Here is a 24,994-nt window from a genome sequence, read left to right as displayed (position 1 = left end):
GGATGTAGAGAAGTGCGGTAAATATGAACTATATGAAGTTCATGAACAGAAATGAAAAAACGGGAGTATTACACTGTCAGAAAGCGGATCGAAGCGGGGAAATCGCGTCACGTCACAGTGATGCGTTCCGTGACCGTGACATCGTCGTCCTTAGCAAAGTTTTCTTTTGCAATCAGTTGCCGAATATACTGGTCATTCGTTCAATCACCTCTCATTATTCGCCTGCAGGTATCCCAGCCACTGTTTCTATTACCTTCGCCACACTTTCTAATAATGGCTCTGCAGATACTCGTCTACTTGGACGAGTGGGTACATGCTGGAACCCGTTGCAACCGCACTTTTCACTTCTGTCCTTGGTGGCCATATAGGACAGCCGTCTGCGTTCCAGGCTGCTGCTCGATTAATGCGACGTTCTTCGGCAAATAATTTGACGTCTGATTTCTTTATTCCGCAACCAAGACGCGTCAAGGACAAGGGGAAAGCAAGGGCAACGGGGTTCCAGTTCGAGCAACACGAGTGCACCCCGGATCGTTTGTCGCAATGTCGAGAATGGTCGTGTATGGCCCGGCACTCGATATGGTGTTCAAGTGAGTCCGACGGATTCTTCTCGCCTGCTAAATTCTCATCTACGCCATGTTAGATCACCATCGACGGCTTCTGATGAAGGAGTTCCCTTTAGTTGAAGACATCCCGTTCAGAAGTCGAATCTCCACGCGAATTCCCGCCACCCTACATTCATATTCTTCTCGTCGTGTCGCTGTCCGTGCTCACGATGGGCAGAGAAGACATGTTTCGCGTACTTCGAAGACCGGGCCGCCGTCTGAAGATTCCGGAGTTTCTTCTGTCGCCGACGAAGGTTCTGCAGCTGTTGATGCATCTCTCACACATCCGGAAGTGGCGTCTGAGATTCCACACGACTCTTCCGATTCTCGGTGGGTTCTACCATCGCTTCTCCTTCCGCCGGATAAGAGCGCACAAGTAATACATTCCCTTCACCGTGTTACACTCAAGCCTCCAGACGACTTTGACATTGAAGAGGCCTGGACAGTGTATGGGTCTGTGATTGAGGAACATGCAAAACATCTAACAAGCGTTTATCTCCTCCTGCAACTCGTGGAGCACATGTTGTACACGACTGGAAAATGGTACGACTCAAAGACCGGACTAGAGGCGCTTCATCAATGGGGGGACCGGATAAAACATCTCTTGCGAACCCTGGAATCTCGGATATTGTCCCCTTCTCGGTTTCACTATACACACTGCTGTCTCGCCGCACGTGCACATGCATTAACCGGTGAATATGAGCTCGCGGCGCAGTACCTTCAAGCGGCACGGGCGTACAGGGAATGCTCGCCGGTGGACCTCATTGCGATGTACCAGAGCATAGTGCTGTCGAAATTTCGCTATTATGATGTTCGTCAAATGGTCGCATACCTGCTTGCTGAATGGGACGACGTAAGCGCATATCTCGCCGTACCTCCACGCGAACCATTTCCCCCCAACCCTGTCCGGCGCGCATGGACACAGTTTTTCTTCGCAGTGACGGACCTACTATGCCGTGTTCCAGATGCAAAAGTGCTTTTTGCCCCGGAGGCGCGTCTAGACGTTATTCAGAAGCAGCGTATAGGTAACTTATCAATCCAAGCGCACTGCGCTCGTCAGCGGCCCCTGCATGCTTGGGAGGTGTTTCGTGCGATGCGCTCCCAAGGCCTCGCCCCACAGCTGGAGACTCACCTTGCTCTCGTCCGTGCTTTAACGAAAGAGGAAGCGATGGGTCCTGCGAAGAAGGCCTTCTCTTACCTTGACGAAACACATGCCAAGCCCTACCTGTCAACTGCACTCTATTTGTGTGCCCATGACGGCGACTTTGAACGCGCGGAAATTTTTTTTGACCAGCTCTCACAAGACGATCTGGTGACGAGGGAAGATACAGCCATGTTGATGCATTCGTACGCGGTACACGGCAAAGTCGAGCAGGTGTTGCACTTGTTTAATGAGTTTTTTCCTGCGTTTGTGAATAGCCGCGGGCAACAAAGGCGAGCAAATGATCCTCGGAATGTCCATTACGCTACTGTGCTGTATGCTTATGCACGTAACACCGACCTCGGTGGCATCGACCAGTGGTTGGGGGTCATGCATGAGGCAGGTATCAGGGTCAATGTGGTCATGTACACTATGATCCTCCAGGCCATGGCCGTTAAGGGAGATCTCGAAGCCCTAGGACTTGCGATGAAGCGGATGCAAAGCTCTGGGATGAAGCCTACCGTCGCTACGTATACGACCCTCATTTCGACGATGGCCAAGATGCAGGATCCGCTTACTGCTGAGAAGCTCTACAAGAAGGCTCTGGAAGATGGAATCAAGCCGAATTCTCGGATGATCAATGCACTCATGACTGCTCATGCTGAAGCGGGGTCATGGAGAGGCGTTATCAAAGTATTCGACTATGTCCGTTCGATTCCCCATATACCATTGACCATCGACATCTGCAATATCTTACTCAAAGCCTATGTTCGGATCGGAGCACCGTTCCGTATCGTAGCGCGGCTATTCACGAAACTCCAGCAATCCTCTATCACTCCTGACAAGTACACTTATGTGCTAGTCATCCTCGCTGCATGTGATGCGGGTCTCATGCCAAGAGCCACGAAGCTGTTTGAAGAGATGGAGCGCCTGGCAACATCTGCCTCCGACATCAAAGTTACTGTACACGTTATGACGATGCTCATGGGAGGCTGGCTTCGGATGAATAAAAAGAAGAAAGGAAAGGCTGTATACGACATGATGGTCTCGCGGGGGATCCAGCCCAATTCGATCTCGTTTGGGGAGATCCAGAGTGCATATGGTATGGAACGCTCGGACGAGGGCCTCAAGCTCGCGGAGGAATTCATCGACACGCTGATGAGTGCACCACCGGAGCACCGGACGTGGTTAGTCTCCCCGCGAAGAGGCAAGACGTCTATGGACCACATCTATGCGCCGGTGCTGTGGGGGTATTCGCGCAAGGTCCAACCAAGGGATGTAGAACGGATGTACCAGCACATGTTGGACCACGGTGGCACGCCGTCATTGGGAATGGTCACTGCGCTGATGGACGCCTATAGGAGGACGATGGATATCAACGCGGTGCTTCAGGTGTGGCCGCAGGTGTTCCAGCTGGGTTTACAGCTTACTCAACGGACAAGTGTGTTTGGGTTGGATCAGGACGGCCGGGGCCAAGTGAGAGTTCGCGGAGACGTGCTGAGTATTCCACTGTCGATTTACATGGATGCTCTCTCCCGTGCCGCCCTTTTCACCGAGGTTGCCGCAATCTGGAAGCGCTTCCAGGATTACCATTTCGTGTTTACGTCGCACAATTACAATCACCTCATTATCGTTCTTCTTCGCGCGGGAGAGATCGAGCGAGCGTTTGAGATCGTGGAGAAAGTGATTTTACCATATCAGCGCAAGTACAAGGTGGTGGAGAACGAGCGAGATGAGCATCCGGAGACACCACTGGCGTTTGAGGAATATGATAAGATACTGGAACAAGAGCGCAAGGGTGACTGGGGCAGGGAGAGGAGGGAGTCAGGGAAGATGCATGTCGATATGTTCAAGCGGGAACCGTGGACGGAGCAGATGATGGTAGAGAATGCGCGAGAGTACGACTACGCGCACCCACTTCACATCCTGCATCAAATCTCCCCTGGATGGAATATATGGCGGCCTCACCGGGGGGCGATGACCGCGCTGCTGATGGTCTTGTTAAGACTGAAGGCAGGGCTGCTGTTGGAGGCAATGGCTTTGCATAAGCGCAACCCCGACGAGTTTCCGGCGCAAGGCCGTGAAGAGCTTCTGGCAGAACGCGAGGAGAGCGAGGCACTTCTGAACAGTCTGCATGGACAGTTCCCCGATACTATCGAACAACTTAGGGTGTTTGAAATCAAGGAGAAGAGTCGGTTGGTGAGCGGCTTCGATAAGAAGTATAGGCAGTTCGTGCCCAGATGATTTTGATTTGTTGGGTTGGTGAAAAATTGGTGGGCTAAGAGCTCAGAATCCATCATCGGCTTCCCAACTGGTCATCCTGCCGACAGTGCTTGCGAGGCGATTACGCCCCAGTCGTCGGTCGAGAGGAGGTCAGACAGTGAGGCCGACGGGTGAAAGGAGGGGTGCTTAAAATTTACTTGTAGAAAAGTAAAGATGCGAATAAACTACTACTAGTCGGGAGGCAGGTGTACAATTCGGAAGATAATTTTCATCGTAACAATAGCTATGGGGAGGCAAACAAGAACCTGGTTCCATTGGTTTCAAAGCATTTCGTCACAATACGTATACGCTGAGCCACGTAAGTGGATATTTACAGCTCGCTGACTGACATCCAATAGCCATAGTTAGCTAAACCGCTGTATCTTTCCCGATGCGATCCATATTCCGGGTAATTGCTGAGGAGTAATAAGATGGTATATTTGGATTGAATGACTAACAGCTTATATGTTATTCAGCACATTGCCTTTTGTTTCGCGGAAGTCATTTTTATGATAATCATGGACCTTGGACCTTGACTAGTAGCCGAATGGTGCCGCCGCAGAAGGGCAGTTGGATTACAAGTACGCAGTATGGATGAAATATGTCTTTTAATATGTCAAAGGCCTTTTGACGAAACCCGCTTCTGACATACTTAGCGTCTCCCAAGTTTCTGGGCGGGAGTCTATACATATATATGCGATAAGTATAGCGGATCTGCGTTTACACGAACATTAGTTTCTTGTTCCTGATAATAGCGCCAACATATGCGCATTCAGTTTTCCCGAGTCATTGGTATCAATCATCCTGTGCTGGGGTCCTTGTGGTGACAGGATCAGTGGAAACTTCCGAAGGATAAGCTGTGGTTGAGCTGTGGAAACTCGGACACGGATGCCATAACTGTTACTAATAGTGCCTTTCCATTCTTCGTGACAAATATCGGTTTGAATTGGTGTAAACAGCAGAGATATATTGATAATACATACATGAATTGGCGCTAGGCTCGGAGCCGCCGGATACGGGCATCAAAACGAATTACGTACAGAGTCTACAGACAGGAGCGTCGGTGAATAGCCCCACAAAGACGTTTATACTTGTCAACTACGATCACGTCAAATTCAAGGCTGAGTCAATTGAAGGCGAGGGTTACAGCCATACCTAAAGCGCCCGAAACAAAAGGAATACATGCAAAAAAGCCGACTGCGCTGCACATGGAGGTGAAACGTATCGCATCAGAGCTTCTCCCGGTAAGAGACAGTTCTTGCCCATCCATGAATTTTCGCTGAACTCCAAGTCCCAATCATTGACTTGACATATAGCCTTTTACTCCTCCTTCACTCCGCCCGAGAGAAGTTGCCGAAAGTATCGGAAACAGCCTAACTTGAGCGCTTCCTATCACCGATTGAACTAGGGGCAGTCCAGGTGGGACCTCGCCACTTTGCCAGCTCCTTCGAACCGGTTAACTATGTCCGTCCCGGTAGACTATGTCCGCAAGGACCAAGTTCGATCTGAAATCTACCCGCGATGTCTCTTTGCCTTCACCGTGATTGGGACCTTTGGCTGGAGCTGACGGTGCTTTGTGGTTTCCGGAGAATTTTGGAGTGTTTGCCTTGATTGCTTCACTGACATAGTATGTTCTGGATCTGCATTTACTCACAGTAGACGCCGGGGTAAAGGACCCCCTATCAAAGGCATTGAAAGGCACACCTTTGCACACGTCTGTCAGTAAACCACCTCCGGGAATGTGTTGAGTTTCCTCGTATCTGGAATAGATACATAGGCCTGATTTGGGAAGTCAATACGATCTTCCTCTAGTGGATTCGGGCCTTCACCACCGCTCATATGGCGACTGAGTAGACGCTACATTTCTAGATGCACAGTGTTGTCTTGGGATGATCTGGCTGCGATACCATCCTGCCTCTGCGACCCAAAAAAAGTAAATCTGCACCAGAATCGACTTGGCCGGTTGCTAGTTTGCCAACAAGAACAGGTAGGCGCAAGCATCCTACACCACATGGCGCAGTGGAGGATCCGATGGACGGTTGCGCGAGAATGAATACTCTATATGCAATAACTGCGCTCTGAAAAGGATTGGTCATCACCATCATGCTATGTTCGGTCGTCTTTACACCAGTCGAGGAAACTCGCTGAAAAATAACGCTTCTTCCGCAGTAACGGTGCTCTCTTCTCGAACTTTTTGGGAAGAACAAGCGATTTTCGGTTCTTCTTGAAGGCAAAAGTTAGGAAGAGTACTTTATCTCAATATCGCTTGCAATTTCTAAGGCGGAGAGGATGGTACGTGTTGAGGAGTGAAAGGAAAAGGAAGTATTGCGCATGGAGCCACCGCAAGAACAGGTAAAATGAAGCTTCTTGAGGACGAAACCTTCAACCTTGGTACACTTTCACTACCAGGAGTAAATGATGCGAGCGAGCACCATTCTATCTGAAGGAACAAGTCGGATTTTGACCCAGGGTTACTTCGCCTAACCTCCATATGCGCATCGACGCCTCACGTCCCCCAAGACTCTAGCTCAAGACTACAAACCTTATAACTGGTGCCATGAAGATGGGGTGGCAAATCATTTCACGTAAGGGAAAGAGAAAGCATGTAAATCCATTTTCACGAATCCGTTATAGACGGGGGAATGGAATAGTCCCGCAGATATTGCATTCCTGTGAATACGCGTCCTGAAAGGGGCACCGGTACATGTGGTCGGGTAAGAGAGAACAATCACCGATTGGTGGAGAGGGTGTCCTATCAGAGAGTAGAAATAAAGTTGACTCTAGCACTAGTTCTTTTGCAGGAGAGAAAGGCACGAAAAAGACGATGGTCCGTAAAACGTCAATAGCATTCAGGAAGTGGCGGAGCGGCGTCCAATCAATAACGCCTAGGACGACGAAACCTTTTGACCTTCTTAATAGGGAACTTTTCTGTTTCCCACTGGTGTACTGCCCTAGGGTTCTGGCGTCTACGAACAAATATAGTTATCTCACTTTGAGAAAGATGCCTTTCTGAAAGACAACCTGGCTGTAAGTCATGTACAAAATTTCTTATCACGCGTCATGAAGGGAAATCGTACTTAGCCGCGCATCTAAGCCCTGGACATTAAGAAGACACCCGTCAGACTTAACAAGACTACAGCACCCCCCCCCCCCTCTGCTAGGCCTAATTTGGTAGCGCGGGAGGGGGGGAAGAAGGGGGGGGGGGGTTTGGTGCGGGTTTCGCGGCGAGGTGAATATACACGCGTTTTCACGCGAATTTCTAGTTACCTTGGACAAATTCGTAGGTCAGGGGTGTTGTCTTGAGAGTAAGAGGGGAAGGCATTCGAAGATTTCTAAAAAGGGTTTCAGAGGGAAGAGAGCGCCACTCGCGTGGATGTACCCAAAGGGAGGAGTTATTCGCCTTGTTGCATGGAGTTGGGGAACGTAACCTTGGCAAGGCTCTAGACATTTGTGTGGCGTGGGCAGAGAGAAAACACCCATAATTCTCTTCGAGTGCGTAAAAGGGATTGAAGGCTCCATGGTGGCTCGGCAGAGGAATATTACCTTGGTAATCGCACAGAAAGAGGCGGAGCGGCGTCTATTGAATAGCACAGACACTAAGCTGTTCCGACCTTGATTTCCTATGATGATGAGTTAATCCGATACACGGATATCATCGCACGTCTTTCGAACGAGTTCTTGCATAGTGGATGGGCACAAAAATCGGGGGAGATAACCGTCAGTCCCATGCTTGTGACAAGACAGGTAACCAGGTGTTAAATAACCCTAAATTCAAACCAAGCATTGAGAAGACGCGGGGATGAAAGCACCCATCGGACAGAACACCCCTGCCGCGCCCAATTTCCATCCTGCCCGTTGGGAACGGATGGTACGGGTCTATTCACCGTGAAGTGAATAATATACACGCGTCTGCGGGCGATTTTTGGGAAAGCACCCGTCAGACTTGACAGGTCTGATTTCTTTAACACCGCTGTGGGTACATCATATAGCACGGGGGAGCGCTGCGGGCAATGAGTTCTTCTCGCCGTGAGGTGAATACGCCCGCGTCTGCAAGCGGATTTTCAGTTACATTAGGCGAATTTGTGAAACAGAGGTGTTGGACTTGAATAGGGACCGGAGAGTTAGACGAGAAGGTGTTGGTTAGTTAATGCGGGGTATATCTGGAAGGGAGTGTCGTTTTTTTGACAGCTCAGATAAGAAGTTCCCTGTTTCCCAGCCCCAGCCATACGGCTGGTTCTTGAGAAAATAAATATTGAAAGCACACCCGATGCATTTGAAGTTCTTCATCGGTAGCTGAGTGGGTCATGGAAAATCCGGGCCAGGATTCAATGGTACACGGATATCATGGACCGAAGCATAGTGAAGTCGATAGCAGAAAATCGACTAGGTGAAGGGAATGAACGAACCCCCAAGCTGGCGCGTGATGCGAGGTAATCGCATGATAAAGGGTAACGTTTCTTCCGACGATGAATTTTAGTTCTAGATGTAATGGAACTTCGAGAATTTCAATGAAATCCTACCTGGGCAAAGGCGTATGGCAAGTAGAACCATCTTTCGCGGAGACATGAGAAGAAATTATAATAGGTCCACTCACAAAAATCAGCGAGACACATCTGTATTGGTACTTGGAACTAGACGGGCAGACGGAGCTGGGAGCGGTACTGACCATGAGAGGATGCGGGAAAAGCATACCCAACACTCCACTGACTCCACTGATGTATTACCGCCGCGAATATGAATAGAATTTATTAGCACCGGGGGATGGTGCGTGTCTGCAAAGACTCGGGGGAGGATTCGACGGTAGACGAATATCATAGCACGGTAGTCCTTATTGCACAGTGAATTCGACAGCAAAAAACTCGGACCGAAAAGCCCTCAGGCTAGCGCAGAGTGATGTGGGGTAAGGGTAAAGTTGCCTCCGACGTTGGTTCTAGATGTAATATAATTGAACGAAAGCCTGCCTGAGTATCGTATGGCAAGTGGAACCGTCTTGTGCAGAACCATGAGAGAAAAAATCGTGTTTGGTTCATTCATAAAATCAACGAGACGAGACGGCCGTGCCTCGAACTGGATAGGCAGGCAGACAAAGCTCAGGAGCGGCTTGGATCATGAGAAGACAGGGAGAGCACACCCAGGCCCAATTTATGTATTGCCGCCGTGGATACGCTTCGAGTTTAGACTGAAGCGTGCGAGTTGTTTTGGTTACCACGGACCATTTTGTGGATCAGGGACGTCGTCTTCATCTGACGACGACTCCAGATGCCTGAAAATAGATTCATGCAAGGTCTGGAGGATTGTTTTGGATAATACAGAGAGTGAGGCCTTTTCTTAGTGCATCCTGTTGCCCAGCCAATTCTGTGTGGGATAGTCCGTATAGCTGGTTCTTGAGAAGATCAATATTGAAAATGCATCGGATGAGTTTGAAAAGAGAGATACTGAAGGTCGGCATGAGATCCACTCGAGTCGGGAAGTGAATGAACCTCAGACTTGGCGCAGAGTGAGGTGAGGTAAACGCACAAGAACATTCTTCCTATGAAGCTTTTCTGTTTCCTGTTATAGATGATGTATCGGAATGCTGAAAATTCTAATGGAAAACCAGCTACCTGACTCAAAGTATTTTTTAAGTAGAACCGTCTTGCGCAAGTTATGAGAGGAAACCGCTGTCGTATCTAATCCATTCACACAAATTAATGGGATGTCCGTGGTCGGAACTGGACGAGCAGACGAAGCTGGAAGTTATCATGACCATGAGAAAACGCGGGAAAGCATCAGAGATCGCAGCACGGGTTCGTGTTCGGCCAGGCCCAACTTGTGTATCGCCGCTCCGCTCTGGATACGCATAGAGCGTGATCAGCACGGAAGGACGGTGCGGGTCCGTAATACCAGCGAGTTCATTTTTTGCTACGACTCGGAGGTGAATATACGCGCGGCACTTAGTGGAGCGTGCGATGCACGGGACAAGTTTGTGGAGTAGGTTGTTGTCCTTATTGAGAAGTCGCGCACTTAGATAGAGACCTGAGAGTATGACGAGAAAGGATGTCCGAAAAGTCTGGACGAGAGTGATTGATGGCAGATGCCACTGGGAGATGATTACATTAAAGTTAAAGACGATCACGGCGGGTTGGGCAAGCTAAACTTGTGTATCACCGCTCTGGATACGCGTTGCTTCACGGAACGACGGTCCGGGTCCGCAATACCAGTGAGTTCTTCTCCAATCAATGTCTTCTCGCCGCAAGGTGAATATACACGTGTCTCTTACTGAAGCGTGCGAGGTTTTGGTTCCATCGGACGAGTTTGTCCTTATTGAGAGGTCGTACTAGACTTCGATAGGAACCTAGGGGTAAGATGAGAAGGAATGCCTGGAAGAGTGTGAGAGTGATGCGGCTCGAGGATAATCACATGCAAAAGGGTAAAGTTTCTTTGAACGAAGTCTTTTAGTTCTGTTTCTTCGGGCCGTTGTGGATTCTAATTTTTTTTTCAATGGACGTTCGTACCTGGAAGTACTTAGACAGGCAGACGAAATGAGAAGACACCTATTAGAGTTAGGACGGCCATAACGTGTTGACCAGACCCAACTTATGAATACGCATGAGTTTATTAACACCACGATACGGTGTGAGTCCACAATAAGAGTGAGTTCTTTTCATCATGATACGTGTCTCTTACTGAAGTGCGCAAATTTCTAATTACCTTAGACGAGTCAGGAGAGGGTGAATGATGCGAGGTAATCGCATGGGAAAGGGTAAAGTTTCTTCCGAAAAAGCCTTCTTGTCCTGTTTCCCGCTATAGATTTTGAAAATTCCAATAATGAAAGCCTACCCGAGTATTATAAGATAGTCATATTGCGCACGCAGGCCTGAGAGGAAATCGCAGTTGTATATGGACCATTCATAAAAAGTTCTAGATGTAATAGAACTCATAATTGAAAGCCCACCTGAGTATCGCGTGCGGCAAGTAGAACTATCTTTGACACAGCTATGAGGGAAAATCACATTTGGTTCATCCGCAAAAATCAACGAGACGTCCGTGCTTGGGTCTACTGGTAGACAGGCAGGCAGACGAAGCTGTGAGTGGTCTTGACCCTGAGAAGACATGGGAAAAGCACCCGTCAGAGTTGACAAGGCAACAACACTCGGCCATGCCCAACTTGTGTATCACCGCCGTGGATACGCATAGCATTTATTAGTACCGAGGGTGCGTGCGGCTGCGCAATTTCCTTTCGCCGTGCGCGTGGGTGTGAAGCACTCGTAAGGGTTGACAGGGCCATAACAATCTGCCAGACCCATTCTGTCGATCACCGCCGTGGGTACGCATAGAATTTGTTAGCACCAGGGGGCAGTGCGAGTCTGCCACTGAGTTCGTTGCGCGCGCCTCTTACTGAACCGTGCGAGTTTTGGTGAATTTATGAATTAGAGGCATTGTTCTTATTGATAAACCTAAGAGCAAGACGAGATGGAATATCTGAAAAGCCTGGGAAAGGGTAAGGTTTCTTCCGACGAAGCTTTCTAGTTCTCTTTCTCGCCATGGATTCTGGGTATTCAATTTACAGAGCAGAACCATCTTGCACACGCAGACCTGAGAGAAAATCGCTATCGTATTTGGTCCATTCACAAAATTCAGCGAGACGTCCAGGCTCACCTCACAGAATTTATTAGCACCGGGGGGAGGGGAGGTGGGGGAGTTTCCGCGAGATGCATCTCTTACTGAAGCTTGCAGGTTTTGTTAACTTGGACAAGTTTGGGAATCAAAGCTGTTATCCTTATCGAAAGGCTGTACTAGGCTTCACGAGTTCGCACTCATCGGTGGCTGAGTGGGTTATAGAAGAAGGTTCGGATATCCTCTGAACGAGTCCTTATTGCATAGTGAAATTGATAGCACAAAATCAAAGGGACTCCGATCGGGAAATGAACGAACCCTCAAGCTAATGATGCGATGAGAAAGGGTGGAATTTCTTCTGACGAAGCTTGTTAGTTCTAGATGTATTAGAATTTGATGAAAGCCCTACAGTTTGCAATGAGGGGAAATCTCTATCGTATTTGGTCGTAGGCAGGGAGTTGTCTTGTAGACGCACGCCAATTGCAAAGCCTGATTTATGTGCTACTCTACTGTGGATATGAATGGAACCGGGAGACCGTAGTAATAAATTATAAAAGTGAGTTCTTTTCGTGCTATGAGATGGAATCGTGTTTAGTCCATTCAGCGCGCGCGGAACTAGACAGCCAGACGAAGCTGGGGCTGGGAGCTATCTTGATGTGGGCACGGGGAACACAACCATCAGAGTCGAGACAGTGTTGGCCAAGCCCGAATTGTGTATCACCGCCGTGGATTATTACGGTGCGGGTGCGCTGGACGGAAAAGGGTACAGTTTCCTCCGACGAAGCCGTAGACTTTTGGTTCTGTTTCCCGGGATAGATTCCGATGAAAGCCCAGCTGAATATTTTATGACAACGCGAGTTCATACTCGGCTACGCCTAACGCATAGAGTTTAATTTGCACGGGAGCACGTTGCGGGGTAGGTTATAACAGTGAGGTCTTTTCGCCGTGAGAGGCGTCTGTTGCTGAAGCATGCGAGCTTTCAGAACCCTCTTGCGCAGATTATGAGAGGAAATCGTATTTAGTCCATTCAGTGAGTCGTCCGTGCGGGGAGGGGGAATTAGACAGGGAGATGAAGCTGGGAGTTATCTTGATACGGAAGAACGCAACCATCAGAGTTGAGATGATCATAATACGCTGGCCAAGCCTAAATTGTGGATCCGGGACGGTGCGGGTCCGCAACGAGAGTGAGTTCTTTTCGCCGTGAGGTGCGTCTCAGAGTTGACAATACCAGGGCTAGGATTTACTAACAAAGTTCTGTTTCCTGTCAAAGATGCTGATTTTTTTCAATGAACGTTCGTATTTGGAAATTAGGACAGGGCCCAGGCAGACGAGATGAGTAGACACGAGAAAGCACTCATTAGAATTGGGACGGTCACAACGTGTTGGCCAGGCCCAACTTGTGAACAAGCATAGGATTTATTAGCACCGCACGGTGCGGGTCCGCGATAATAGTGATTTCTTTTCGTCATGAGATGAGTCTCTTACTGAATCGCGTGAGTTTTTGGTTACCTTGGAAGAGGGTAAGTGATGCGAACGGGAAAGGGTAAGGTTTCCTCCGGCGAAGCCTTAGACTTTTGGTTCTGTTTCCCACCATAGATTCCAATGAAAGCTTACCTGAGAAATTTATGGGCAAGTGGAACCATCTTGCACAAGCTATGAGGGGAAGACGCTATTGTATTTAGTCCATACACGAAATAAGCGAGGCGTCCGTGGTTGGACGCGGCTGGGAGTCATGAGAGACACAGGAAATGCACTCCATACCCATCAGAGTTGACAGGGGGTAACAACACGAGTTCATACTAACTTGTCTATCATCGCCGTAGGCGTACATAGAGTTTAATTTGTGCGGAATTATAACAGTGAGTTCTTTTCGCCGCTGTTGCGAGCAGAGTATGAGAGGATATCGGATTTAGTCCATTCAGCGAGCGTGGAACTAGATAGGCAGACGAGGCTGGGGGTTATTCTGACGCGGGGAAATGATCGACTACCAGAGCACAATGCGTCAGCTGCCGTGGATACACATAGGATTTATTAGCACCGGGGGAGCCATATCGTTTCGCCGCGAGGTGAATTTGCGTCGTCACTTATTCGTCATAGCTGGCCGAGTAGGTCGGAAAATTCAGATTTCATGGCGTGCGATGCGCCTTCACAGCGAGTCCTTAGCCTATCAAAGAGACTCCTCGGATCGCGGGAACCCCCAAGCTAGTGAAGTGGTGAAATGAGGATTGTTGGTTCTAGATGGATTCGATGAAAGCCCTACCCTCGGAGACACAGTTTTGCAATGAGGGGAAATCGCTATCGTATCTGGGTTGATTAGGGAGTTTGGAGACGCACGGCCAAGCCGTTACCGCCGTGGATATGAATGGACGGTGCGGGACTGTAGTAATAAATTATGAGAGTGAGTTCTTTTCGCGTCAGCAGGGGATGGTGTTTAGTCCATTCAGCGAGTTGTCCATATGTGGAACTAGAAGGTGGGAGGATACGGAGGAATGTAACCATCAGGAGCGCAGGAACTTTACGGTGCGGGTCCGCAATAAGAGTGAGTTCTTTTCTCCATGAGACGCGCCACTTACTTATTAGCGTGCGACCTCGGACGAATGTGTGAGTCGGAGTCAGAGGTGTTGTCCTTAAAACGACGTCTTGATAGGACCTGAGAGTAAGACGAGAAGGGATATCCGAAAAGTCTGGAAGAGCGTGGTGCCTATTTCTTGATAACGAGATTCCATGTTGCTCAGCCATATAACTGGTTCTTGAGAAAATGAATATGGAACGCGTATCTGATGGAAGACGATACGAGTTCATATCCATTGGTCACGGAGTCGTAGAATGATGGAGTCCTTTTGAGGATGTGGTGTGAATCTGTTGGGAGGTTGCGAATCTGACACGAGCTCTCGTCGATGATGGAGGTGACCGTCGGAGATAGGGCGAGTGAGATAAGCCTGCAGGCGAATGGCGATAATTCCTCGATGAATGGAAGTCTAGTTGGCGGAGACTAGATGGTCTGGTTGATGGTAGTCCCGAAAAGGCAAGTGGTGGTTCCCTTCTTACCATCATGGACCAGACAGCTGCCAAAAAGATTCTTCAAGAACTGGTGAAGCGGGAAGATCTTGGGAATCGGGCGTGTGTGGACTGTGGGAGTCCTAACCCGCAGTGGGCGTCTCTGAGGTGGGTTTTATATGGTTTTGTGTAGCTGAGACTGAGGATGGTGTTAGCTTTGCGGTGTTCATGTGTCTGCAGTGTGCGGGGATGCATCGTGGGTTTGGGGTGCATATAACGTGGGTTGGTCGTTGGTTTGGTTTTGTGAAGCTGATTTTTGTGTAGGTTTGTCCGGTCGTTGTCGATGGATACGTGGCAGGATGACCAGGTGAAGCGTATGCAAGTCAGTCGATCACTGGTCTTTGTGTGAATTGGCTCGTTGACGATGGGCAGCTCGGTGGGAATGCCCGGTTTCGTGAATTCATGCGGGCGTATACGCCGGTTGAGCAGGGCGGGTATACTGATTCGTTGAGTGTGCATGATACGTATCATTGTTGGGCTGCCAGTCAGTATAAGCAAAAGGTGTGTATTCCTATAACGCGTGTGCTATGGCTAATGTGTGTGTAGCTTGATTACGAGTTGATGGACAAGGAATGGTCGCCCTCGGCTCCGCCTGAACCTGCTTCGCCTGCATTGCGTAAATCTCGGAGAGGAGCGTCGTCTTCGCCCGCACCGTCGTCGCGTTTCGCAGAGTCCACCCCGCCCAGAGAGACGCCCTCGCCTGCCCTTAACCAGAAAGAGGCAAACGAGAGCTACTTTAATTCCCTCGGACAGATGAATGCCAGCCGTCCTGACCACCTCCCTCCATCCCAAGGCGGACGCTACCAAGGCTTTGGGAGCACGCCCACCCCATCGCAGAGTGGATCCTCCACCACCATCCAAGATAACCCCATGGCTGCACTCAGTAAAGGCTGGTCGTTCCTCTCCGCTGCAGTCGTAGGCGCGTCCAAAGTCGTCAACGAAAATGTCATCCAACCGGGCATGGAAAAGGTGTCGGATCCTGAGCTTCAAAAGAACGTCAAGGGTTACTTGGAGGGTGCAAAGAAGGGCGCGGTGAGTGTTGGGAGTACTGCGAATGCTTGGGGGAAGAATCAGTTTGGAGTCGATGTCGCAGGAAGTGTCGGCGAGGTTGTGGGCAAGTTGGGTGGTGGGCCGTCGAGGGAAGGGTATGGGGCTGTGCCGACTGGGTGGGAGGGCGAGAGGAGGTCCTTGTATGCAGACGAGGACGATGACTTTTTCGAGCACAATACCAAAGCCCCGACGCCTCCTCCAAAGAAGCCTGGCGATGGATGGGATGACGACTGGAAGGATTTTTAGATTATTATTAGATTCACCTATTTATTGGAAATTAATTAATTTGATTTCTACCCCACATTCCTCCACCATGAACCGCATCATACAACTCGGACGACGGAGGTATCATGCCTCTGTCTTGCCCTCTCGTGTATCCTCTGCTTCTCCAGAGTTTGTCGCTAAAGCACAGGCGATGGATGAGCTTGTCACGGATCTCAACGCCAAGCTTGCTAGGGCTCGACTCGGAGGAGGCGACAAGGCTGCAGAACGCATGAGGAGCAAAGGAAAGCGCGTTCCTAGGGATAGGTGAGCTTCGTGTATCCTAGAATCACCATCTCATCTCCAACAGGCTCAACCTTCTCCTCGATCCACACACGCCCTTTCTCGAGCTCTCCCCGCTCGCTGCACATGACGTCTACCCGGGCGATTACGTCCCTGGAGCGGGTATTATCACTGGAATAGGCAGAATAAAGGGAAGAGAGTGTATGGTAGTCGTGAACGACCCAACTGTGAAAGGCGGCGCGTATTACCCGCTCACCGTGAAGAAACACCTCCGGGCCCAAGAGATCGCCAGGGAGAACGGCCTACCCTGTATTTACCTCGGTGCGCCTCTTTATTTTTTCTCTCCACGTCTATCTGATCAGTTGCAGTCGAGTCGGGCGGAGCAGCACTCCCACACCAAGCGAATGTCTTTCCGGATAAAGACCATTTCGGGAGGATCTTTTACAACATGGTAAGTTACGCGTCCCCTTCCTTCTCCCCATTCACGCTCATGCGACATCCCCACCCCAGGCCCAAATGTCCGCCCTGGGTATCCCCCAAATCGCCTCCGTCCACGGTATAAGCGTCGCAGGGGGCGCCTACGTCCCCGCCATGGCCGACGAGAACGTCATCGTGCAAAATCAGGGGCGAATATTCCTTGCTGGTCCGCCGCTTGTGAGGGCTGCGACGGGGGAGGAGGTGGGTGAGGAGGAACTGGGTGGGGGGAGGATGCATTCGGGGGAGAGCGGGGTGACGGATCATTTGGCGAGGGATGATGAGCATGCAATTCATCTTGTGAGGGGGGTTGTGGGGGATTTGGGGGTGGGGAGGGGCGGGGAGAGGAGGGTGGATGCGGAGGTGGAGGAGCCGTTGTATCCTGCTAGTGAGCTTCATGGGATTGTGGGTACGGATGTTCGACAGGCGTTTGATATGCGTGATGTCATTGCTCGGGTGGTTGATGGCAGTCGTTTTAGAGAGTTCAAGAAGGAGTATGGTCCGACTATTATTACTGTGAGTGAGTTCTTGGTGTGTGGATTGGTGCTTATGTGTCTATAGGGTTTTGCACATATACATGGCTACCAAGTGGGAATCATTGCGAATAACGGCATCCTGTTTTCCCCTTCTGCGTTGAAAGCTACGCATTTCATACAGATTTGCGAGCAGAGGGGGGTGCCGTTGGTGTTTCTCGTTAATGTCACAGGTGAATGTGTTTGCGTTGTTGAGATACTTTTACTTTGTATTAACCGGGATTGTAGGTTATATGGTAGGCTCCAAAGCGGAACGAGGGGGGATAGCCAAAGACGGTACGTTACCCTTCAATTGAGTACGTGATTCGGTGAACTGGTGTACTAGGTGCAAAGATGGTCAGAGCCGTTGCATGTGCGACTGTCCCAAAGTTTACTGTCATTGTCGGTGGCAGCTTTGGAGCGGGGAAATTACGGTGTGTTCGTACTAGTTGCATTCTGGTGTTCATTAATTAATTTGTTCAGGTATGGCCGGTCGAGCGGTAGGTCCCCGTCAATAGTACGTTTGACATTGACATTGACAACTCTCTCGCTCTCTCAAGTATTCTCCGAGGTTCCTGTGGATGTGGCCTGTACGTTATACTATTCACTTCCTACTCTGTCCGTCAATTTACTAACGTCATAATACAGAACGCAAAGTATCCGTAATGGGTTCTGCGCAGCTCTCGCAAGTCATGACGTCCGTGTCCAAGTATGTTCACCATTCCCTCCCTCCCCTCCTTTCTCCTTCTCTCAACCAACTTATTGGCAGGGACCCAACTCAACACTCAGCCCTCAAGACAGAGATCGAAGAACAGAGTACGGCGCTCTATTCGACGGCGAGGCTTTGGGACGACGGGATCGTGGCTCCGGGTGATACGAGGGATGTTTTGGGGTTGGCTTTGGGTGTTGCTGGGGAGAGGAGGAGCGAGGGAGGGGGTGGGTTTGGGGTGTTTAGGATGTAGGTACTTTGAGTGTGTGTTGAGAGGCGAATAGAGCGGTGGTGAGAAGATTGATATGGCAACATGGCCGAGTGGTTAAGGCGCTAGATCCAGGTCCGTTAAAGGTCACATGGTTTTCTAGTCCGAAAGGACATGGGTTCGAGTCCCATTGTTGTCAACGTTAGCGGGGACAAAGTCCTACTTTAGGAACCTCCAGGGTGAAAGGGGGGGGGGGGTTAACTAATCGCTTGTTGCGGACCCCTCCCCGAGGGAGGTGTTTGATTCGGTATTTTACCGTTACCCTTCATGTTGGAAAAATCTGCTATGAGTCCAGAATTTTTGTCTTTTGCAATCTCTTGAACTCATGTACTATAGTACACCTGAAAGATGGCCTAACTACAGGTGTATTTTATCAATATGCTACGCATAGAAAATCATTGAATTTTTATAGTGAATTGGTGATAGGTGAGTGACTGAAATTCCAGAGAAGGGGGTAACTTATCGATAAGTTACTGGTAATAAACCTAGGTCTCGACTGTTGATACGGCACCAGGCTATCTGACTACACTTTGGTGTATTGGTTCACTGGTTGCCAGAGATGATGTGGGTTCAAGTCCCATTGTAATATCCATAAATCTTCTGTATCCTTTTTTTCCCCCTATGACTCGGGTTTTTTTTGAATATTTGGTGAAATTACATGATTTGTACCGAGCAGTTCAAGAGCGATAGGCAATGTTACTGAGCAGCAGAATGATTTTGCAAGGTTACTACTTTGTGATTTCGCAGTTGTGGTTTAACCAGCAAGTACGTATGGGAGGGGTTCGAATCCCTCGTGTTGTCATTGTAAAAGTATTATAATAGGATTGTAACAATTTTTTTCTATGCAGAGAGTCGAGGATCTGAGTAGCGTACCGGTACGTCATGATGAAGAAGTTCTTCCTGTGACTTTTGTCTCGAAATCAAACTTCTTTGACTTTCAAATTTCGTCTCTACCTTTTGCGACGAATCGACGAGCACTCCTGTTGTGGTAGGTAGCTGAGATTGATTTGGTCCGCCCATCGGGCTGCGGAAGCGTGTATATTATTGAGGGTTCTCCTGCGTGCGCAGTTGATAGAGGATTGGTTCCCTTGTCTCCAGCGGAAAAGGGAGTGTGGCCCTTTGAATACGACGGCCGCCGATTCCGATCGCGTGGATGCAGCCCAGAAATAGAGTGTTATTGTCGCGCGAGTTGACGGTAAAGTGACCATGGGACGGTTTCAGCGTCAAGCGAATGTCGGTCCATGGTTAGCGTGCATGTTTTTGGGCGCGGATATCTGCGAAAATTAGTTTGTTCCGTGGGACTGTCGCTTTGATGGAGACTGGCTCGACGAACTTGGAATAAGAGAGGTTCAGTGGGATGAATGAGAGAGGCGTCTGACTCTGAGCCCTCGGGACTTGAGGTATTCGGCGGAAGAGAATTTCTTCGAAAGGGTAAACCTCGCTACTCGGAGTGGACTCAAAACTGGGAGGATCTTGTCGATAACAGGTCGCGAGAGACCCGATAGTGTTCCCAGATACAAGGACCAGCACAGAAAAAAGGATCTAAAAACAGCCTCGGGGACGTTCAGACCAAGGGCGTGGGACGATAGAAGGATATCAGATAGCAACGAATATCTAGAGACCGAAGTCAGCACGAACGTCGCAGATCTTTGCGTCACGATACCAGTCCTACTTACATCGGCTTGCTAACGTCCCCAATTGCATCGGTACGACTCGAAAAACCCGTTCTTGGACGAAGAACAGATGTCAGGAATTCGAAGATGCGGAACAAGACAACCGGGTGATAGTTGGATTCGAGAACCGGTTCATCAGTGATAATTGGTATTCCAAGAAACCGGTGGCATACCACACCAGCAGAGCGGTACGATGAAGTCGAAGTGAGTCATTCGCAAGCGAGGCTGCTCGACCTTGACGTGGCTGTGCAATAAAACGCGCTTGCGATTTGACCACCACCATCGAACAGCAAGGGCCCAAACTCGGCGACAACGTTATTCCAAAGCAGGTGCTGTCGGCATATCGCGCAAGCGCAGCGTGACTAGATTATTGATCGTCGAGCGTTCCGCTGTTTTGGGTCACCTCTCTCATCACACTCTCTCCCTTCCCTCCTTCTTCTACTCTCTCTCCCCTTCTCTCTGAGCACCTGGATGATCCAACAAACTAATGCTCGTCAGGCTGGAACGAGCCTTCGTGGAGGAGCTGTGGACGGTTCAGAACTTACTTGGGGCTTGTGGTCTGGGAGAAAGTGGGCGGTTATTATTGTTAGTGTCTTGAGTTGTGGCTGATTTTTTGTAGGTTGTACGCTCTGGAGGTCATTCAGAACCCGTTAAGAGCTAGGATGTGTGGATTTGGGGACAAGGTAGGTCAGGTTAATTTGGAGATATCAATTGGAAATCAATGTATATGCAGGATCGACGACCGCTAGCACCAGCAGCGGTAGTGAAGATGGTAGTTAAACGAGAAGATGACACTGTTGTAGATGTCGAGTGCGTGTCTCTTATTTTATCAATTACCATGGTTCACCTTCCCTCAGCGAAGTGGATTGCTCCTTCTTCCTAGTAACAGTCGATCTGTGGTCTGGGGACGGAAAACAAGAAATGAACCTAGTCCTACACCCTTCGTCGTCCGAACGATACGTCCAACAGACCCCAAAGTCAAGTAGCAACACCAGGCGGCGTGCGTCTAAAAGTGGACAACCGCCCAACCCGACTCGAACGCCCACGCCGACACAGACGCCGACATCCCCCGAGCAGCCGTACCCGCCATATCCGCCGCCCACTACTGACCTTGCATATCCAGAGACTACGCCGACATGGGGATACCCCAGTAATTCCTTCCCACCCCAGCAACCACCCCAGTCATTCGGCCGAGAACCATGGCAAGTCGACCCCGACAACACCGACGGGGCCTGAATACCGTCCGTGGGCTGCAGAGACTTACTCTAATCCGCCGCCACCACCACCCAATCCTAATCCTAATCCTAGTCCAACTTCGTATTGGGAACAGGCTACTCCTGCTTCCTACGTCTCCGTCTGCGGTCAAGGAGAAACGACCCCCACCTACGCCTTCGATCCCGCCTCTTCCTCGACACACCTACACGCGCACCCTCGTCGGTCCGCTCTCTGCCAATGCCACCCGACTCCTAGACGAGCACCGCAAACCAGGGATTTTCTTCCTCTTCCAGGACCTGTCCGTTCGCACTGAGGGTACATTCCGCTTGCGTTTGAGGCTGATGAACGTCGGTGCTCCGCCTGCACCTGAAGCGGGGGCGTCGGGGGTGCATACGGACGTGTCACCTGTGCTAGCGCAGACGTTCACGGAGCCATTTACGGTGTTTTCGGCAAAGAGGTTTCCTGGTGTTCCGGGTATGTGTGGGTTTTTATGGTGTGGTGTGTAGTGGTGATTGATTGATGGTTTTTTAGATACGACGGCGTTGTCTATTGCTCTTGGGAATCAGGGGCAGAAGCTTCCGTTGGTGAGTGTTGGGATTGTGTGGTGCGTTTGTGTTGTGGTTAATGGGATTTTTGAACTCGTAGCGGAATCGACACGGGTCGAATAAGCGACGGCGGCATGAATCTGGCTTCCGAGGATGATTCGGATGGGGAGGAGGTCTAGGATGGAAGGAGTGGGAATGTAGATTTGTTCGTTGGTTCGTTCATATTCGTTTTATATCTGTAAAATTTATCGTTATATTTTTTGTTTATCGGAAGAATTTATGGTATCTTTATGCATTTGGAGGTTGTCGGACGTTTGTTAGTCTGCGACTCTGGAATATAAACTTGTCCTGCTTATCTTTTCAGATCCTGAAGTGCGTCGACATGATTCCATCCTCTAGATTTGTAGCCCTGGCTGCAGAGATTGACGTATGGAACAATGGAATCAACAACGTACATATCTTTTCGGTACATTACAAGAATACCTGAGGACTCAGTGCCCAGTGCTCAACACACAGGTGTGTAAAAACTGAGGCAGATAAGGAAACCTTTGTAAGATCGCATTTGGGCTATCAAAAACGGAGAAAAGTCATCTCTTTATTGATGGCATTTTCAGTGTGCCTCGCTAAAAAGATGCCTTTTGAGTTTTCTTTTTTTTTTAATCAAGAGGAGAGAATCGATATAACAGAATCCTAGGGGATCGACCCTAGTAGGTTATGTGCCGTTTCCAGGTTAAGAGGCGCCGTACCCACTTCACTTCTTTGAGTTTTCATTTATGCGGGCTAAAACACCGTGGCCCCTGCTGAAATTCGGCGTTATCTTTAATCGCAACTCGAAATATTCCTCGAGGTACTTGTAGACGCGGTCTGTTTCCGATCCTGTATGGCAAGCCGCCGGCTCTCAGATCCCGCAAAGTATCCGTGATGCTCTCGCAGGTCTTGACATCCGTGTCAAAGTATGATTTATTGTCTTCTTGACTCGAGTTGCCGGTCCGCGGGGACCCAGGGAAACATAGAAGGACTCAGGAGACGGGTATCGAGGAGTAGCGCTGCGAAGGTGGGGGTGGGAATTAGTTAGTACTTGCAATTGATAGTGAGGGAAAGGATTGGAGGTCGAGCCTATATCCTCGAACTCAAATTGGAGGTATTTCTTGGCAACCGATGTACCTATATTCTAAAACTCGGTTACTGACCTGGTCCAACCGGGATAGTAGGTACCAGGTTGTTGGGAGTGATGCCATCGTGATATGCGGGAGGCCTTCCGTCGCCTCGAAACCTAATATCATTCAAAATTCCGGGCGATGATTTTATCTGTTCTCCGTAGTTTCAATTCCCAGGGCTTTTGCCCGATTTGTTTCAACGTTGTATATACGCAGGGGCGTACTGTATACAAAAGACGCCACGGGACATCTCTTTCAATTGGTTAGGAAAGAATATTTGGTTCTTGCAACTGTTTTTAGAGCGGCAGCGGTGGATGTTCGACCCTGATTGGATTAGCCCGGTTTTCTCAGCCTAGTCAATACAAGGCAATCAATGATTGTCCTCGTTTTGGATGAGAAGCCGTTGTAGACGAAGACCACCGGCTGATTGTCGACGCTCGAGGACCGGTTGAGTGCCACGCTAGAGTAGTGGTACTTACAGCCGAAGCTGCGGTGTAAACACGCCGTCGAGTGAAGAGACGCGTCAGTGTGGCTGTACAGTGAAACGCGCTCTTGATCCACAACCCATGCCGAACAGCGCTAACTTGAAGAGTATTGAATTGATTGTCGGGATATCGCGCAAGTAGGCCCAGCATGATTAGGTATTTATGCGTTCCGTTGTTACGGATCGCCTCTCTTTTCCCTCTCTCGTCCTGATGATAAAAGGCACGGATGCCCGCCAAGGCCGCCGTTGATGGTTCAGAGCTTACATGGAGCCAGTGGTCTGGGCGAAAGTGAGTACTTGGGCTTTTCGACATCTCTTTTCGGCCTAATTTTTATAGGTTGTACAGTCTCGAGGTCGTCCAGAACCCACTAAGAGCTCGGACGTGCGGTTTTGGAGACAAGGTTCGTCGGTCGACGTCTGTTTGGAGGCTTCAGTGGAAAATTGTGATACGTTGCTGCAGGACCGACGACCGCTAGCGCCAGCGACAGTAGTGAAGATGGTGGTCAAGCTGGAAGACGACAGTGTAGTCGATGTCGAGTACGTCGCTCTTTTCTTTTACCGATGACCATTGTTCACCTCTCTGTAGCAACGTGGATTGCTCGTTTTGCCTCGTAACAGTTGATCTCTGGTCTGAAGATGGGAAACAAGAAATGAACCTGGTCCTACACCCCTCCTTAGCTGAACGATACGTCCAGCAGCAGCAGCAGACACCAAAGTTATGTAGTAACAAGAGGCGGCGTACATCCAAAAAAGGACAGCCGCTTCGCCTGACATCGCCCGATCCACCGCCCACAGACCTCATTTATTCAGAGCCTGCTCCAGCGTGGTACTACGCCAACACGCCCTTCCCACAACCTCCACAAACTTTCGGCCGAGAAACATGGAAATTCAACCCCACCCGCTCCGAAGGGTCTGAATGGACTTCAGACGCTTATTCTAATCCTAATCCACCGGCAAATGTATGCTCTAAACTGTCCACCCCCGCTCCTGCTCCCACTTCTCCGTCTATAGCTGAAAAGAAACGATCCTCGCCTACGCCTTTGTTCCCGTCTCTTCCTCGACACACATATACACGCACCCTCATTGGTCCTATCACTGCCAACGCTACCCGCCTTCTGGACGAGCACCGCAAGCCAGGGATATTCTTCCTCTTCCAAGACTTATCTGTCCGTACTGAGGGTACATTTCGCTTGCGTCTGAGGCTGGTTAACGTTGGAGCGCCTCCTGCACCTGAAGCGGGGGCGTCGGCAGTGCATACGGGTATATCGCCTGTGCTGGCACAGACGTTCACGGAGCCATTTACGGTGTTTTCGGCCAAGAGGTTTCCTGGTGTTCCGGGTATGGGCATTTGTTCTTCTTCTTTATGTTTGACGGGTGGTAATGGTGCTTTTCTAGATATGACAGGCTTGTCTATTGCGCTTGGAAATCAGGGACAGAAACTTCCTTTGGTGAGAGCTGTTATCTGATACTTTAGGACATGGCTAATGGAATTTGGACTTGCTATAGCGGAGTCGGAATGGGTCGAATAAGCGACGGCGGTATGATTCTAGTTCGGAGGATATGGATGGTGCGTAGTTGTAGATCTATCCGGTTTTTTCGTATTCGTTACATGTATTGCTGTACTTTTTGTATAACGGAAGAATATATGGTCTTTTTATAGTCAGACGGCTAGAGTCGTAATACCGCTCGTGGATTAACGTCGATTTAACCTTCCTGGATACGAGGATCCTCCCGTGTTGTACATT

General features: G+C 49.6%; 4 protein-coding genes and 1 non-coding gene across 5 annotated transcripts; all 5 read left to right on the top strand.

The window, feature by feature from the left end:
* Positions 1-156: 156 nt before the first annotated feature.
* Positions 157-4,362, top strand: EV420DRAFT_131389 (uncharacterized protein). Its single transcript, XM_060468621.1, has 3 exons — positions 157-228; positions 286-587; positions 641-4,362. The coding sequence occupies exons 2-3, from the start codon at positions 314-316 to the stop codon at positions 3,985-3,987; spliced, it is 3,621 nt and encodes a 1,206-aa protein (XP_060333556.1). The 5' UTR covers positions 157-228; positions 286-313; the 3' UTR covers positions 3,988-4,362.
* Positions 4,363-14,631: 10,269 nt separating this feature from the next.
* Positions 14,632-15,973, top strand: EV420DRAFT_1527457 (ArfGap-domain-containing protein). The gene is made up of 5 exons (XM_060472456.1): positions 14,632-14,766; positions 14,814-14,876; positions 14,923-14,980; positions 15,031-15,159; positions 15,205-15,973. Exons 1-5 carry the CDS (start codon positions 14,654-14,656, stop codon positions 15,952-15,954), a joined length of 1,113 nt encoding a protein of 370 aa, XP_060333555.1. The 5' UTR covers positions 14,632-14,653; the 3' UTR covers positions 15,955-15,973.
* On the top strand, positions 15,974-18,217 carry EV420DRAFT_1628274 (carboxyl transferase). The gene is made up of 11 exons (XM_060476058.1): positions 15,974-16,236; positions 16,280-16,533; positions 16,581-16,663; positions 16,723-17,202; positions 17,248-17,392; positions 17,448-17,495; positions 17,545-17,634; positions 17,682-17,698; positions 17,759-17,792; positions 17,847-17,907; positions 17,968-18,217. Exons 1-11 carry the CDS (start codon positions 16,022-16,024, stop codon positions 18,158-18,160), a joined length of 1,620 nt encoding a protein of 539 aa, XP_060333554.1. The 5' UTR covers positions 15,974-16,021; the 3' UTR covers positions 18,161-18,217.
* On the top strand, positions 18,215-18,314 carry EV420DRAFT_t104. Its single transcript has one exon. It is a non-coding gene; the product is annotated as a tRNA-Leu (tRNA).
* Positions 18,315-20,101: 1,787 nt separating this feature from the next.
* On the top strand, positions 20,102-24,978 carry EV420DRAFT_1305147 (velvet factor). The gene is made up of 10 exons (XM_060468473.1): positions 20,102-20,417; positions 20,468-20,531; positions 20,582-20,658; positions 20,706-21,054; positions 21,216-21,541; positions 23,074-23,150; positions 23,886-23,969; positions 24,261-24,587; positions 24,645-24,697; positions 24,756-24,978. Exons 1-10 carry the CDS (start codon positions 20,320-20,322, stop codon positions 24,822-24,824), a joined length of 1,524 nt encoding a protein of 507 aa, XP_060333553.1. The 5' UTR covers positions 20,102-20,319; the 3' UTR covers positions 24,825-24,978.
* The last annotated feature ends 16 nt before the right edge of the window (positions 24,979-24,994 follow it).

This window comes from Desarmillaria tabescens (genome assembly GCF_030435595.1).
Source record: "Desarmillaria tabescens strain CCBAS 213 chromosome Unknown EV420scaffold_10, whole genome shotgun sequence".
Lineage (NCBI taxonomy): Eukaryota > Fungi > Basidiomycota > Agaricomycetes > Agaricales > Physalacriaceae > Desarmillaria > Desarmillaria tabescens.
Note: the sequence above shows the minus strand (reverse complement) of the source record. Positions and strands in the feature narration are given on the sequence as shown.

Coding starts and splice junctions, on each gene's coding strand:
- EV420DRAFT_131389 (XM_060468621.1), top strand. CDS start 314: ATGCTGGAACCCGTTGCAACCGCACTTTTCACTTCTGTCCTTGGTGGC. Junction 588..640: donor GCACTCGATATGGTGTTCAA/GTGAGTCCGACG, acceptor ACGCCATGTTAG/ATCACCATCGACGGCTTCTG.
- EV420DRAFT_1527457 (XM_060472456.1), top strand. CDS start 14,654: ATGGACCAGACAGCTGCCAAAAAGATTCTTCAAGAACTGGTGAAGCGG. Junction 14,981..15,030: donor ACCAGGTGAAGCGTATGCAA/GTCAGTCGATCA, acceptor GACGATGGGCAG/CTCGGTGGGAATGCCCGGTT. Junction 15,160..15,204: donor CCAGTCAGTATAAGCAAAAG/GTGTGTATTCCT, acceptor ATGTGTGTGTAG/CTTGATTACGAGTTGATGGA.
- EV420DRAFT_1628274 (XM_060476058.1), top strand. CDS start 16,022: ATGAACCGCATCATACAACTCGGACGACGGAGGTATCATGCCTCTGTC. Junction 17,203..17,247: donor ATGGTCCGACTATTATTACT/GTGAGTGAGTTC, acceptor ATGTGTCTATAG/GGTTTTGCACATATACATGG. Junction 17,496..17,544: donor AGGGGGGATAGCCAAAGACG/GTACGTTACCCT, acceptor CTGGTGTACTAG/GTGCAAAGATGGTCAGAGCC.
- EV420DRAFT_1305147 (XM_060468473.1), top strand. CDS start 20,320: ATGATCCAACAAACTAATGCTCGTCAGGCTGGAACGAGCCTTCGTGGA. Junction 21,055..21,215: donor TCGGCCGAGAACCATGGCAA/GTCGACCCCGAC, acceptor TCTGCGGTCAAG/GAGAAACGACCCCCACCTAC. Junction 23,151..23,885: donor GGCAATCAATGATTGTCCTC/GTTTTGGATGAG, acceptor TCTGGTCTGAAG/ATGGGAAACAAGAAATGAAC.